The 15,636-nt window shown below is 53.5% G+C and overlaps 1 protein-coding gene across 2 annotated transcripts; it reads right to left on the bottom strand.

Annotated features, from left to right (window-relative positions):
- Positions 1-7,167: 7,167 nt before the first annotated feature.
- PROX2 (prospero homeobox 2) lies at positions 7,168-15,195 on the bottom strand. Of its 2 annotated transcripts, XM_054069172.1 has the most exons (4): positions 9,864-15,195; positions 9,240-9,344; positions 8,614-8,808; positions 7,168-8,514 (listed from the first exon to the last, which is right to left on the bottom strand). In XM_054069172.1, the coding sequence occupies exons 1-4, from the start codon at positions 11,394-11,396 to the stop codon at positions 8,329-8,331; spliced, it is 2,019 nt and encodes a 672-aa protein (XP_053925147.1). In that variant the 5' UTR covers positions 11,397-15,195; the 3' UTR covers positions 7,168-8,328. The 2 variants fall into 2 exon arrangements, with proteins under 2 accessions (XP_053925147.1, XP_053925146.1); XM_054069171.1 differs by lacking the exons at positions 7,168-8,514; positions 8,614-8,808; positions 9,240-9,344 and having other exon boundaries at positions 9,408-11,457; positions 13,682-15,195.
- Between the last annotated feature and the right edge of the window lie 441 nt (positions 15,196-15,636).

A 15,636-nucleotide genomic window follows, 5' to 3' on the forward strand; every position in this document is an offset into this window, starting at 1 on the left:
GAACTGAGTTGTCGTGGGAGGGGATTTTCCCACTGCTGCAGTTCTGTTTAAATGTCTGTGGGGAAAACAGGCATTGAAAAGGTGTCTGCGTAAAACCTTCCTCCCTGGTAATCTCAGTGCTCTTTTATTTGTACCAGGATTTAGGGCTATTGTGTGTACATCTTTCACACGCAGGGCCTGGGTTTTTTTTCATAATGCCATATTTACCTTGTCCTTATTCCATTACTTTTATGTATTCCTGTTTTACACCTGCATAATATCAGAACTACGTCTACGATACTTGCATTGATCTATTATCTCTGCCTTCCTCTGCCACAGCTTTCTTAATTGTTAGTTTTTTATGTCTGAGAATCCTTTCTCAACTTTAGCTTCCAGCGTGTGCTGTTGTGTTTTGGGCATGAGCCTCAACTCTATGGTTTATTTCCAGTGGAAAAAAAAGCCGTTGAGTGCTTGCAAACAGGTGGCCGTTCAATAATTATTCAGTAATCTTGAATAAAGACAAACTGCCACCGGAAGGCTCACAGAATCACCAGGTTGGAAAGGACCCACTGGATCACCCACTGACTCGTGGGAGAAGCCTCGTGAGATGTTGAACTGAGTTTTGCAAGATCCTTGGATCGCTGGAGCGTTTCCTGGGATGGATGTAAGGGCTGGTACATTTTTCTGGAAAGTCCTTTGGGACATCACAGGCTGCTTTCAGGTGATGTTAGTGCGTGCTCCCAAGGAACACCTTCCACTCTAGTTTCAGCATCACTTGCAAAGAGAGGAGCTGGTCGGTGAAGGATGGCTACTGCCACTAGTTCCTAGAGAACAACTGTGGTGAGAACGGCTGGACGGCTCCGAAACTGGTGGTTGGCTGTGGTTGACACAATTATTGGTATTAATGGTATTGAGAGGTGGTAACTGGTGGTGGGAATTGCCACTCTGCTGACTGCCTGAGGCCTTAGTTTCCATTGTTAAAAAGTAAATCTTGAGAATTGAAGTGAAAATATTCCCACGGAAATGTTGGCCTGTGATTCACGGCTCATTCAATAGCTACACTTGTTTTTACATAAGCAGTAAACTGGGGGCAAATGGTCACAGGTGGTGGTGTGGTGGTCTGAGTAAATCAGCATCATGAGGAGATGATGGGCTTGGCTGTGAGCGTGTTGGTGCAGACAGACCAGACCGTAGGCTGTTAGCAGGGAACAGAGCCGGCCGTTGGTGTTCCCAAGTGTGTAAAGGAAAGAAATTGGTGTCTTGTTTGAAATACACAATGCAGTTCCACGGAAACAAGCTTACAACAACTTGGGAGAAAGAGGATTCTGTACTTTTGTCTCAGCTATTCCAGAGTTCACACTGCAACAATACGTGCAGCGCAAAACAGATGCTCTGTGCCGTTGCGGTGTTCCCTACAGTAACTGCTCAAGAAACAGTGATCCAAAGATAATTCCTTCTGGCGTGAGGTGGCCCTTTTGAAAAAATAAAGTGGAATCATCTTTGGGTAAGCCCAGGATCTGCAATGATTTTGTTTCCCCAGCTGCTGTGACGGTTCAAATGCGTGGCCACCCGGTTACATTGCAGGTATGGCCGATGTTCACACAAAGACATGGTCTGGTGTTAATAGACCTGTCTCTAGTTAAGTGCTAGCATATGGGTGTTGCTCCTTTACCTTTCAAAAAATAGTCAAAGCTTCATGAAGTTCTTGAAACAGAATATTTATTACCCCATCAAGCTCCTGCCTTGGCTCGTTACAGCCTTGGGAAGCCCCGACCCTGTGCCACGGACACAGAGACCTTCACTGACTGGTTTTATGTGGGCACATCTACCTCCCAGCACCACATCCCTGCCCCTTTCCGAGCCCAAATTGTCACCAGATCAAAATCTCCTGCCTTGCCTTGGCATGTTGCGGCCTTGGGAAGCCCCGACCCTGTGCCACGGACACAGAGACCTTCACTGACTGGACTGGTACTGGGATGGTGTTTTCCAACCTCCAGATGCTGTCGGTTCCTGCAAAGGTTGCTCTGGTCTTTTGGATAACCTTGTTCGTTAATTTAGTCAGAGACTGAGGTGAGACGGCTTTGAAGCTCAGGGATTAGAAGCAGTCACAGAATAAATGGTATCAAAGTTGCAGTGTGACGAAGGAAAAATGCAGTGAAGGGCTTTTTACCTGAGCTCTGATGGCAGTGGTGACTCCATGTGCTACACGGGGCTTTGTGTCCTCTCTGGAGCTTTGAGGAGTCCACTGCCAAAGACAAAGCCCCCTGTGTTCTGTGCTTGCCTGGAAATGCCATCCTACAGGCACAGCCTTCCGCAAAAGATACGGCAAACAGGAAAACCTTTGTGCTGGCAGCTGTCAGAGCTGAAAAAGTACACCTTTTTCTTGGCATGATGCTCGCAGCTGCAGCCCGGGACGCTTCGAACCACGAAGAGATGATCTTCTGTTTTATAGGGGAGCAGTATGGCTTTTTAAAATACCATTTCTACAGCATTATCTTTTTGTAGCTGCTATTCCTGAAGTGTTTTATCTAAAAACAGCCTTTGTCATTGTGTTTTATTTGAGCACGGGTTGCACTGCTGGTCTCGGGGACTCGGTAGGCGCGGAGATGGGCAGGGCTGGCCCCGCTTCCCTTGAGCAAGAATTCATGGTGTTTTCCAAAGTTGCCCTTATTTCTACTGTTTCTTACTCACAAACCTGGAAATTAGAACTGGGGAGTAATTACTTAAGCTGTTCAATATTCTGTGCTCACTCTCTGAGAGGCAAACGAAGATGGGTTTTATATAGAGATGTATAACTATGTATATTCACGTACGTGTTGTCAGGTATTTAGCTTAGTTTTTTCCTAAATAATACTTTGTATTTTTTTATAATTTCTGTTCTTTCTGTAAAGCTCTGGATGACCTATACTTGCTTTGGGAAATCTAGTAAAATATTTTCCTCCAAGTTTTCTTTTTTTCCTCTGTCTTATCTATTTCATACTCGCAGCTTTTCACTTCACCACTTGCTTTTAGCTGCTTATGACTGCAGTGAGCTAAAATGATTGATCCTGTTGGGTACAAGCTGGCACTTTTAAGAATTACCTTTGTTAATCTAGTAGAACAACTAGCGAGAAAACAGTAAATGCCTGTGCAATAAACGCCAGGAGGGAAGCTGCCGTGTTTGGCTCATGCCAGTTAGACTTAATGCTGTAATAACTTGCTTAGTGGGTAATGGGAAATAGCCACAGAAAGTGTCTTGTGTTGCCTTGTTTTATTGGGATAGCAAACCCAAGAATGGTGTTTGACCTTAAAACACAAAATGAAGATTAACCTATGAATTTTTGTTCAAAAACCCTGAAGCACTACAGCTGGGAAATACAGAAATACCGCAGAGGCTGACAGTAGGTGTGATCGCTGACTGCAGGTGTGCAGGAATTCATCTCAAAATGAAACGGGATAGAAAATTTCTCATATTTTAAGTCTTTGTAATATTTGTATGTTATCAAAAAAGGGAAAAGTCAATCATGACATGGGAGTTAATGGCATGGGACTTCACCTGCCGCTCGGCAGCCTGCACAGTTAGCTGAGAAGGAATTGGTGTATAATTACGGGCTGTACCTTCACGTGTTGAGCGTTGACCTGAATATGCTTTTCCTTGAAATCCACACAGCTGTTGCTGAGCTTTACTTGGACAGCCGTTCCCAAGCATTGTAGGTCGGTCCTGCTTTTAAAACCGGATTTGCTCGTTTGGTCCTTACCCCTGCATTGGGCACAGGTGCTTGCTGCCTTGCAGCCTGCCCACCGTCACCTCCCACCGCAGCCGTCTCTCCTCCAAGACGAGCATTCCCCCAGGCAGGGTCTGGGTGGTGGAGGTGAGTCTGCACTCAGCTTCTAGTGGATGCTGACTCTCTTCTCCATCCTTTAGAGTAAATACCCGTGGTCTCCGTGTTGTGGTGCCCGCCTGCGCTGCCCTGCCCGGGCGACTCCCTGGGACGCATCTCCCTTCTCCACCCTCTTTTCTGCACCCAAGCTTTAGTGCTTGCGCCGGAGCTGCTGCCCGTGGGCTGCTGAGCTGGGGGGACCCCAAGAGGGGAGAGCGCAGCCCTGTCTGTGTGGCTCCGTTGCCACTGTCTGGTGAAAGCAGAGCTTTTCGGGGCATAAGTCAAAGGAGAACAGCTCAACTGTAACATCTGCTGCTGTGAAAGTGGCACCTGGCACAGCCCCACTCCCTGTTCCCATCCCCTGGTCCATGGCTCACGCTAATATAATATTTCATGGAGTACAAAAAAAAGAGAAGTTTTTGCTACCAGCTAGAGATAGCAGAGGTATCCTGGGGGGACCCCACAAGAGGTTTTGTCCTTGAGACTCTCCCCAATCTCGGCATGCATCGCTTCGCCTCCCCCGGGAGTGGTGCTGGGTCTGCAGCACGGGGCAGGGGGGTGGGATCCCTCAGTTGTGCTATTTATACTGTAACCTGGATTAATCCATCCTTCTAGTGCATATAACGGGGCGGCGCAAGTTGCTGAGAATTTATGAGCACAGGCCACCGGCTCACCAGGGGATGCTGACCTGGACAGAGCTGCCCCGATGCCAAATAGGCATCCGAGATGTGGATTTGCGGGAAGGTCCCTTTAAAGAGCATCTGCTTGAGCTGGGAACCTCTAGGGGTGGTTCAGCCACTGCAGACGGGTCCAATTCATTCGCAGGAGTAAAGAAAAAAACAGATATGTTTTATTGCTTGTCAGAGTTTCCCTCCGAACTATTTTGGGATGCAGGGTTAACATTCACTAAAGACTTCTTCAAGCTTTCAATTCGCTGTACGTGCGTAATAAGGGCTCTGAGGGTAAGTAATAACAGAAGAGTGCGGAAGGGCTCTGGAGGCATCTCCAGCTCAGTCTGTGTGGTCACATCACCCTCTTTCGGCTGCTGCTGCGGGACAGCAGCTGCCCAGACACAGGGAACGGCGTTTTTAGTGCTCAGCAATCTTTGCTGCTGTTTAGCCGTGTGGACTGCGTGCGATTCTGTGTGTGGGTTATGAATGTGATTGGAAATGCGTAAGGATAGCCCCGAGGAATTGTTCCCAGAGGAGGCAGTTACGGTTGGCTGTGGGCTTTTTGCGTATACCACAGAAATTTGGATAGAGGGAAGGAAAGGATTCTTTTTTAAATGAAACCGAGTCAGTAGTAGGTGACTGCACTGCCCCCGTCTCTTCCTTGGGTAATTAGTGGGAAATGCTGAAGCCAGAGCCACCCAAGCCTGGGGGTCACGACCATAGTCACAGTGTGAGCAGCAGCGTTTCCCTGCCCCAAAGCCCCAAGCAGCCAAACCTCAGCAGGAGAAAATCTTCCCGGAACAGGCACCGGATTTTTTTGAAAACTAGATCTTGGACACCACTAGAATATAAATGAAATTACGCACCATATCCTGCACAGCGCAACCAGTTTCCCTGTTTCCCTCATGCTGCAGGCTCCATCGCCCCCCGAGTAGCCCCGGCTCACCACATCCCAGCAGATATGCTGCCTTCTCCGTATTGGTGCTCCCATGACCTCTATGGAAGGAAGGCAGCGTGGATCCCCCTTTCTTTCTCTGCCATCCGGCTGCTGCTTTCCAAGGGTGTCAAAGGAGCACGGGTGCCGGGATTCAGTTCTCCCAAGGAGCAGCGCCCGCCAGGATGCAGCTGTGCTGGATCCACACAGATGAGAAGCCCCAGAGAAGGCAGCTGCACTCTGGGCTCCCCAGACAGGAGCTGTGCTTGCAGGAGGAGTGTTGTGGGGTGACCGAAAGGTGGGTAGATCCTTCCCTCTGCATCCCTGATGGCTCTGTGCTCTCCGTCACACTCGGCTGAAGGGGGACAGGGGCTTGAGCAGCTGCTGGGGAAGGTGCCCCGTGTCCTCTTGTCCTTCACAAGTCTCTCTAGCTCTGCTTGTTTTGCTTTTTTCTATGGATAGAAAATGAGTCTGGGCAGAATTCACCCCCTGGCTACGAGTGGTGAGGCCTTGTCACAGGAAAAGGACAACTGATATGGGGCCTTGTTTGCCGTGGTCACGCAGAGCTGGGTTTCACAAAAGCCAGTGTAAAACAGCTCTGTAATCCCTGTTTCCTTGTAGTTATATGGCAAATATTGGAACAGCGATACTGCTCCAAACGCTGGGTCCAATCTTGTTCGTCATCTTTATTAACGATGGGGTTGTGGAGTCTCCCTCCTTGGAGATACTCAAAAGCCATCTGGACATGGTCCTGAGCACCCCCCTCTCGATGGGCCTGATGACCTCCAGAGGTCCTTTCCCAGCTCAGCCACTCCATGACTCTCTGATCTGGGGCATCGCTTTGCCCTCAGCGCCACAACTTTACTGCCACCCACGGACATCCCTATCAACAGAAGCAGCAAGAACCTGCTCCCTGCCTATATAAAAGGGCTTTGCTCCAGCAGGGAGTAAACCTGTTTCTTATGTCCCCTAATTATTTTGCTACACCCAAAATAATTTCCTAACCCCTTCCCTGAGCCAGGTCATCGTTTCCTTTTCCATCGGCGTTGGTTTTGCCTACCCAACGCATTGCTTCAGCTCTGCAGTGCTTATGGCCAACAGCACCGCGTCTCAGACGCTGTATGTTTGAGTCCGGCACCTGTAAACTTCAGGATGTCTCCCGACAGTTGCTGAACACTTGCTTCGAGTCACAGTTCAGGGCAGACTGACCAGAGGCATTAGGGTGAGGGTTTAAGTGAGAGCATCGCTTAGCGGGGGTTGTTTGCCCCCCCAGACATGCTGGCAGGAGGAGTGGGTCCTATTGTCACAGTGTTCCCCTTTTCCCAACAAACAGCAAGAACTTCCCAGGGTAACGCGTTAGAGCAGAAGTTATCAAATAGGTCTCTACAGGTGTTTTATTTAAAAATGTATTGAGTAAACTCATCAAATATACAAACCTCAAGAAGTGACCATACAAACACAAGAAGGGAATCTGGCTATCTGTACCCGTGATGGGGAGACCCACTGTAAAAACTGCCCCTCTTTCGGATGCTCCATCCTGCCCTGACATTATCATGTGCTTCCTTACCCCGGCTGCCGTGCTGCCTCTGGATCACCCCATGCACTTGACTGATACTGCAGCCACGATTTTCTTCTTCCACGTCACTTGCCACACACCAGTACCCAGCAGGCACCTTGCAAACAACATTTTGACTTCCCCCAACGTTTTGCGTGGCCGTGTCATTTCTCATCCACAGTTAAGCGCTGCTGCCCTCCCACAGCTTCTTCCTGTACATCTCCCAGGACCTCATTCCTCCTCATAGCCTTTCCCTCCCAACCACTGCCCCCGACAGGACATGAGAGCCCTTAATGCACGAATGGTTCGCCGCTCTCTGTTGGGTGGAAAAGCGGTCACTGACTCCTGGTCAGAAGGAAAAGAAACCTCTGTGGGTTTATACCCTTACAGCAATGGGATGCGAACTTCAGGACCAGCTCCTCGCCAGCAGGAACAGCTCGTGTTAAACCCCACAGGGACTGACAGGTCCCAAATAACGTGCTCCTCATTGGCCGCAGGAAGGTCGCAGAGCAGAGGTGTTTGGGGCAGTTTTGCCAAGAGGAGAAGAAGGGTGCAAGGGGACGTGGGTGGGTGTTTAACACAGCGCTCTCTCCTCCGGTGACAGCCCGGTGGGGGCTGTTTGGGGGGCTGAGCAGTGCCAGTTGCACACCCCGCTCTCCCCGTATCACGGGCGATGCCGCGGGGGAGCGGTTGCTCCTGGGTTGTTTCCACCAGCACAGCCACTCACCTGCTTGGCCGCGGTGTGCCCCTGTCCGGCAGAGCTCTTCCCAAACGGGATGGGACGGGGTGTTCGTGCTGGCTGACACCAACGCTGGTTTTGCATCTCCCAGACAGGGTCAACCATCCTCACAGGATGCTTGAGATGCTGGAATTCACCAGCTATTTTCTTTGGACGGTGGTGTATTGTATCTGGACAGAAATCGAGGCGTTGCTGTTGGACCAGGCACGCCCTGCAGCCTGCTGTGCCAAGGAAACTTTGCCCGCTGCTAGGACCTCTGCTGCTCTATAAACAGAAAGGCTGTTTTCCCTGACCTGTGGCCCTGTGGAAAAGAGAAGGAAGGCAGCTTGCCCAGGGTCATGGGAACAGCTGGGGCAGCACTTCAGCCTTCCTCCCTCCCCTCTGTGGGTCTCTGGCAGGACCCCCCCCCCCCAGCTTCGAGCAGGGGAAAAAACACACAGCATAAATCTCCAAGCAACAGACCTCACCCAAAGGGCTGTCTTACAGGACAGAGAGAAAATAGTCAGAATAATGGATGCTGTACAGAGTGTCCAGGAGGTGCTTCACACATCGTGGCTGCACGGAGGACCTGGGGCTGCTTTTGTGGAGACTCAGCTGTGGAGCAGTTCCTGAGAGCAGCCAGCGGCTTTGAAACCTTCCGGGATGTCACTGTCCAGTTTAGAAATTATTTTGTAAATGGGTTTTTTCCAGGCGGGATCGGCATCCTTGCCCGCCCTGACGGCACTGAAGAACTCCCGCAGCGTCAGACTGGCCACCTCCAGGAACTGCCCTGGCACCTGCGACGAGATGGACATCAGCCACAGCACCCCCAGGTCACCAGCTGCCCCTCACCCCAGCAAACTGTGCCAGTCCCACCACCCCTGCGCCCCCCTCACCTCGAAGTCATTTCCCTTGTTATAGTGTGTGTTGAGGGCGCGGAAGAGCTCTGAGTCCCGGGAAACCCGGAGAGCACCAGCGTCCACGACACCCTCCAGCAGAGCCTGCCGGGCAAACTTCTCCACCTGGATGTAGTAAAACTCACGGAAGTTGCTGAACCACTTGATGAGCTGGGAGGTGATGCAGCGGCTGAACTGCCGGGAGGAGAGACGGAGAACAGGAGTTACACCAGCCTGGAAGCTCCTGGTAAGCCCAGCCACTGGCCGAGCCCCAAACCCAGCCCTGCCACGCGGGGGGCAAAAGCACCAGCCAGGACTGCAGCACAGGGTGGCTGCGGTGCCTCTCTCTGCTGAGATTTGGATGCCGCGAGCCCTGCCGTAGGGAGGCAGGTTCATGGTGTGCTTTAAACCCGTGATGGCTCAGAGCAAAGACCTGGCAGCCCAGGTCTGCTGTGGCCCCGAGCGCCAGCGCAGCCCACGCTGGAGCGTGCACAGTCCCCTCAGGCCACCGAGGTGGGAGGACACGCGAGAGCATCCCCTTCCCCGTGGCTCCCCAGGGATGCGGGCTGGGTACCGCACCGCACGGGAGCCCTGCCTGGCACCAACACCGCCGGCTGCCGCTTTACCTGGACATCGAGGAAATAGGTTTTGAGCAGAGTGGAGCTGGGGTAGCGGGTGAAGAAAAACATCAGCTTGGCTTTCTTCAGGTGGCTGGGGGTCAGCGCCTCCTGCATCTGCCTCGGGGTCAAGGAAAGCCTGCATGCAGCTGCCCAACCAGCTTGGAGTGTTCCTGCACACTGGCCAAGGCACGTGCTCGATGCCTGAGATAACCCATCTCCACGGGCTGGCAGCAGGGTGGAGGGGGTTTGTCTCTGGCCAGGCAGCTACTGGCTTCCCTTCAGCATCCCTGGGAAAGCTGCAACTCCCCAGAGCATTTCCTAGGCTAGTGAGAACAGGGATATCCATGAGGCGCCCGTTCCTGGATGATGGCACCACCAGGATGGCCTAAAAGCAGACTTGGGAGATCCCAATTTGCATCCCCAGCTATGCTACAGCATCGATCCAGCCCTGAGGAGCAGCAGTGCCCCTCCACGGCTCAGGACCCCTTTTTGCCCACCCCTTTTAACTTCCTGCGGAGCAAGGAGAACCCTGGCCTTGGGGAGACCAGCAAGGGCTGTGGCAAGCTGTGGCTTTGAAGGACAAGGTAAGCACAGCCAAGCCCGGGGACCTCTCCAGATGCCCCCAAAGGATATATGGGTGGAGGTGAAGGGTGTCGCATCCATCACAGTTTGCAGCTTCCCGCAGCCATCCCTGACAGCTGGCAGCAGCGCCAGGCTCTCCGCGTTGGCGTGGCTCAGCGGCAGGGGCTGCTGCTGCTGTCTCACAACCGATGATCTCAGCCTGACGGTTCCCCACTGCAAGTCAAGGGGCTCCAGAGGACTCCTCTCCGGAGCAGAGGAGCTCCAGGGAGAGCTGCTGGTCCAGGGGCTGTGCTGGCTGCAGTCCGGCAGCTGGCGCAGCGCCTGGCTGTCCTGGGCAGAGGCAGACGGTCCCGGCAGATAACCCATGCTGGGGACCTGACAGGGATTTCTGACTGCCTTTGAACTGAAGGAGCCAGCGTGAGAGCCTGGGCTCTTCCCTGAAGCTCCAGATACGGCCTTAGCCTGGGGTGAGCCCAGTGCATTCGCAGGGGTTGGTTTAGCATGTGGCTTTCTGCATTTCCCAGCAGCAAAATACTCCCTCCTGGCACCTCGCCCCGGCGCCGGGAGGCTGTGGTGCTCCTGCAGGAGGTCGCTGGCTGCCTTTGGCCACACGGTCTTCAGGACGGAGTCTACCACCCAGGACGTCACCCCAGCCAGCTCGTGCTTCAGAGCCTGTGAGAGGACCCTTGCGGCTGAGGGCAAGGCACCACCTGTGCCCCCTCTGTCCTCATCCTCCTCCTGCCTGTGCACCCCTGGTACGCTCCTCTGGAGAGGCACTCTGCGTGGGTCATGGGTGGCGGTGGCATTGTCCCTGTCTGGTCTGTCTCCAGGCTTACCAGGCAGTGGATTTGCTTCCTTGGTACCTTCCTGGGTTTGGGCAGTGTCCTCAGGGTCACAGACCTGGGAGAACTTCTCCTGAAGCCTCCTCAGCTGCTGCTCTAAAAAGCAGAGTTGCTCCTTCAGCTGCTGGCAGCCCCTGGCACGGGAGCTGCTCCGTGGGGCGCCCACTCGCCTGGCTGCTCCCGCGCCCTGCTGGGGCGGCTTTGGCTTCCTCTTGCTCTCCCCGGGCACCTCACCACTCCGCTCTCTCTCACGCGTAAAAGCTGCCTCCAGGCTGGTGCCAAATGCCAGGGGCGGTGGTAGGCTCATGCCTTGGATGATGCTCTCCACCCTGGCCCGCTTGGCTTGCAGGTGCCGGTCGGAGACCTGGTCCCTGTCACCAGCACCGGACACAGAAGCCGAGACACAGATCCTGGGGACACCCAGGGCTTGCGCTCCTTCTCCACGAGATGCCCCACGCTCATAGTCCTGGGGCAGGGCTGCTGCCTGGGAGGAAGGGAAAAGGATGCAAGGATCTAAGCTCCTGCCAATCATTGGGTGGCTCAGGAGCTGTGACATCAGGGATGTGCTGGGGGAAGGCAAGAGAGAGTCGGTCTGGAAGCAGGGCTCCATCTTCAGCCCCGGGCTACGCCCTGGTGTAGTAGCGTGGTCTCTGTCCTGCTCAGAGACAGCGCTGCCATCCACTGTCTCTTCTTCCTGCCTGGACACCAAAGAGCTGACCTTTAGCTGTTTAGGGACCATTCCAGTGATGGACCAGCAGCTTTCGAGGCGTTTGAGCTTTCAGCCTGCTAGAGGAGTGGAGCTGGAGAAAGAGCAAGAAATGTCAGCAAGAAAAACATCACACAGCAGCTCTGCACTTGCCAGAGATTTTCCTCCCAGATTTCCAGGGCATACCCGTTACCAGATCATTCCCTGCTCCAGGCACTGCCAAACTCACCAGCAGGCTGTTGGGTGTTGCACACCACCGGCAACACCCTGGACGCTGCCACAGCTGCCAAACTCACCAGCCAGGCATTCGTGGTGCCTCGAGTTCGTTAAATGAGCCCCGAATGGGCCTCACAGTGCAGAATTCCCACATCACTGCACCCGACGCCTTCTGGGAAACTCCCTCTGGGCTCATGGACGCGGGTACAAGGGTGGCGAGCACGAGTCGGAGCCCTTTGCCGTGCGCGCGTGGGCAAAGGTGGGTTCGGGTGCTCCTGGAGGAAGGCAGCCACATCCCTGGCAAAGGTTAGCGCGTGGCTGCTGTGCGCTTCCGACGGCTTCTCAAGCCCCAGCAGTGGCCACCACAGCCCTGAGGGCACGGGGATGGGAGGCAGTGCTGGAGGGGCAGCGTGGCGCAGGCAGGCTGCTGGGAAGGGGCATAATAAGGGTGAAAGCGTGATGTGACCTGCTGTGAGCAGGACACGTTGGGACGTTCAAGCTAACGCAGCACAGTGCTCCGAAGCGCTTGTTCAAACACAGAATAAAAGGAATGGGGATGGGATTACTGGGAAAGAGAAAAACTACTGAGCCAGCAGCTCCCAGCTTAAAATTGTCATGCTGACTCCAGGCAGGGATCCACCCACTCTGCTCAGTCACTCGCTCCAACAGCTTTGGTAAAGAAGGTGACAAGCTCTTATCCCGGGCAATTATGGAATAACTGTCCTTATGGGACACTTCTTCCTCATCCATGTTAATTAGCAGTAGCTTTACATCACTGAAGTAGAGTGGTTTAGATGTTTTCCAGACACCTTTAAAGGGTCTAAGATTCTTTTGCCATACTCAGAAAAGTCTGATAATTTTCAAGACCGTGAGTCTCTCGTCTCCACAGCTGTCAGCCCCACAGCAAGACCCCCAGGCTAATAAGCAGCTGTAGAAAATGGTTTTCTAATCACTGTTTTTTAGCAGGTTGCCTTTCTTTGAACAGCCTTTTATTCCAGGGAGGCATCTGGGAGAGCTCTACCTCTTGCAGAACTCTAGTCTTGACAAACCAAGTATTTTCTGGGTTGTCCAACACCACTTGTTGCTCTCTCGTGTTGTCTCCTCACCCCTCCCAACCATTAGGATTTCATTTTCACAACAGTCTGTCGTGAGGGACATTCAAACTCCTTCTGGTTTACTTCCAGCCCGCGCAAAGCTGGGGTACCCGCAGATCTCAGCATCTCCCCCACCCGCTTCTATAACAAGCTCCACCGTCGCCCGAGGCTGCCTCTTAGCCTGCCAGCAGCTTCCAACAAAACCACGCAGCAAATGCAAGACAGGCACACACTTCATCCACCCTTAAGCCTTTCCGCACGGCACGGGCACAAAACAACTGGTCCCGCAGCCTCACTTTTGGATGCAGCAGTTTGTTATGGAAATACCTTCTTTTGGCACCTGGTCACAATTTGTCACCTCCTCTGTGTTCAACACAAGGTCAGGGAGCTTACCTGTCCCTGAGGCTTCCTAGCCCCAGAAACCCAGGCTGATACACCTCTTGTAAGCAGATTGACTCAGAGCCAGCAAGAAGTCCTCCACTTGCCTAAGACTTCCAGCACCACCATTTTTCCGCCAGAGATTTCAAGAGCAGGATCAGAGCCTGCAATCCCAGGCCATGGCAGCCCATCGTGGGTGGCCGTGGCTCCCACCCACAGCATCCCCAGTGCCGCAGGACAGGAGGTCGTGCCCCGCAGGAATTGCTCCTGCTGATGCAGCCCTTTCCCCACTGGGCAAGCAAATGCCTACTTTGGTTCCTTACTATCAGCCTTCACCAGTGCCACCTTCTAAAACACTAAAAAGCAGTCAAGGATCCTCTTACCTCAAGATAAAAACAGAGGAGTGAAACAAAGATGCTCAGAAGAGAAGGCAAGTGTGTCCTTTCCAAAATGGGAGCCACCCTACGTGGTCTCCCCAGGTGTTCCTCAGTGGGAGAGCCGTGCACGGAGCAGCCTGCTGTCCCTCCAGCACTGCAAATATCCTTCCAGAGCCATCCACCGGGTGCCGCATCCCTCTGTCTTCAGTGAGGGTCCCGACCCAAGCTATTCCCACCTCTGCACCCCACTCACCTTGGCTCCAGGAGCGTGGTGCCCCAAGGGCAGGCATCTGGGGGCTCCGGATGCTGCAGAGGCAGCGCTGGCACGTTCTCCTGCTGCGCTCAGGTCCTTTAAAGAGGGAGTGGGGAGGCTGGAGGCAGCCAACCAGCTGGGAATGACTTCTGAATATGCAGATGGACATCCAGGAGGTCAGGTCCAGCACTGGAGTCCAGCCACCTTCCCTGCTGCTCTGCTGTCTCCCAGACTCATAGTCCCTGGGGTCAGGCAGGCAGACGGTAGTGCAGAGCCACCGGCTGCCCAGGAGGACAGAGGGCCTGGCCGGCAATTTGGTCTGCTCCCCAGGATGGTGAACTGTTGGTGAGGTGATGCCACTGGGCTAAAGGCAAGCAGTGCCACAGGCAAGGAAGGAGCCAGCCTGGAACTCCACGTGCTGCCCAGCTCCCATGGAAAGCACTCGGGCATTTCCAGCACACCCCACTACAGGGACACAGAAGCATTCCAGCTGGTCTGGAGGTCTGTGTTGCAGGACGTGACCAGGAAATGGAACAATACAGAAAAAGCAGCAAAACTGAGTCCCCTCCTTATCTCGAGGTGCTTTAGCCTCAGCCAGCAGAGCCAGCACTGCTCCCAGCCGAGCGTGTGCCAAGCCCAGCCCAGAAGGAACCCACCGGCTCCAGGGGCACACGCTATTGTGAGACACTTCATGCAGAAGACGTGAGGCAGGTGGACACAGCCCAGCCACGTGAGCCACTCCCAGGGCTCCGTCTAGTTCACCTCAACAGGCTTACCGAACGTGGGGAGGTTTGGTGGATTCACTTGGTAGACAAAAGACTGTGGTTAAAAGCAGTCGGTGCTAAGCAGTCTTGTTGAAGGTTATCAGCCCACAGGACAAAGATCATAGAGAAATCCCTGGCAGAGAGCCTTTCTTGGCTAAGTTGCTTTTTATTAAAGCAGTCAGCACATCCTCAAAGCCTCAGAGATTATTCCCTGTTGATTTTTATTCAACCTCTTTTCTCTGAAAATGATCCCAAGGATTTTAATTGTGAATCTATATTGGGGGATTATTTTGAAGGTTGCAGTTTACCATTCATAAATGATTAAGCAACGGCTAGATTAAGGATACGCGCACAACCTTGAGAAATGCCTGGCTGCCAGACAGCCTTTAATAACTATCCCACGCTAATTCTCAAATTCTGCAAATGGATTCTTTGGGCTTTCTTCCACCAATGGTTCCCTACCTGGAAGCAGGCAGAAAACAGAAGCCAGCTGGGGGAATTCTCGAACGTTTTTGACATACAGACCACACCTGAGGAATGAGGCTTACCTGTGGGCTCATTTGCCTGTTGGCCAAGGTGAGATCACCTTGCCAATTCCTAACCACGCAACATCCCACTAGCGCCTGGGGCAATATCATCCTATAGGAGCTCAAACCCCACAATTTGTCAAGGCGAGCAGGAAGGCCACCAGTACAGCTGCCCCGCAGCAATCCCAGTTGGATTCAATGAAGAGCACCACGAAACAGCACCTTTTTGGAATATGCGAGTCTGTTTATGTACCAGGAGTCACAGGGAACATGAAAGGTAGATTATGCACATAACTCATAATGTGCCCACATGTGCCGGGGCCTGAGCAGCGCCCAGACAGGCAGAGCCCCACAAAGGCTCTGACAACCAGGACACAAGGGACAAGTGAGCCACCTGCCTCCCGCCCGGCCCTGCACGCAGCGCTCTGAAGGACTGGGGTGCAGCAGGCGGCTCCTGAGGTCCCATGGCCTGCCCCACAGCCCCGTCCCTGCCCCACAGCCCCTGCCATAGGGCTGTCCCTGCCCCACAGCTCCTGCCATAGGCTTGTCCCTGCCCCACAGCCCCATCCCTGCCCCACAGCCCCTGCCATAGGGCTGTCCCTGCCCCACAGCCTCTGCCATAGGCCTGTCCCCGTCCCACAGCCCCGGCTCTGCCCCACAGCCC

This window comes from Cuculus canorus, chromosome 5, assembly GCF_017976375.1.
Source record: "Cuculus canorus isolate bCucCan1 chromosome 5, bCucCan1.pri, whole genome shotgun sequence".
Lineage (NCBI taxonomy): Eukaryota > Metazoa > Chordata > Aves > Cuculiformes > Cuculidae > Cuculus > Cuculus canorus.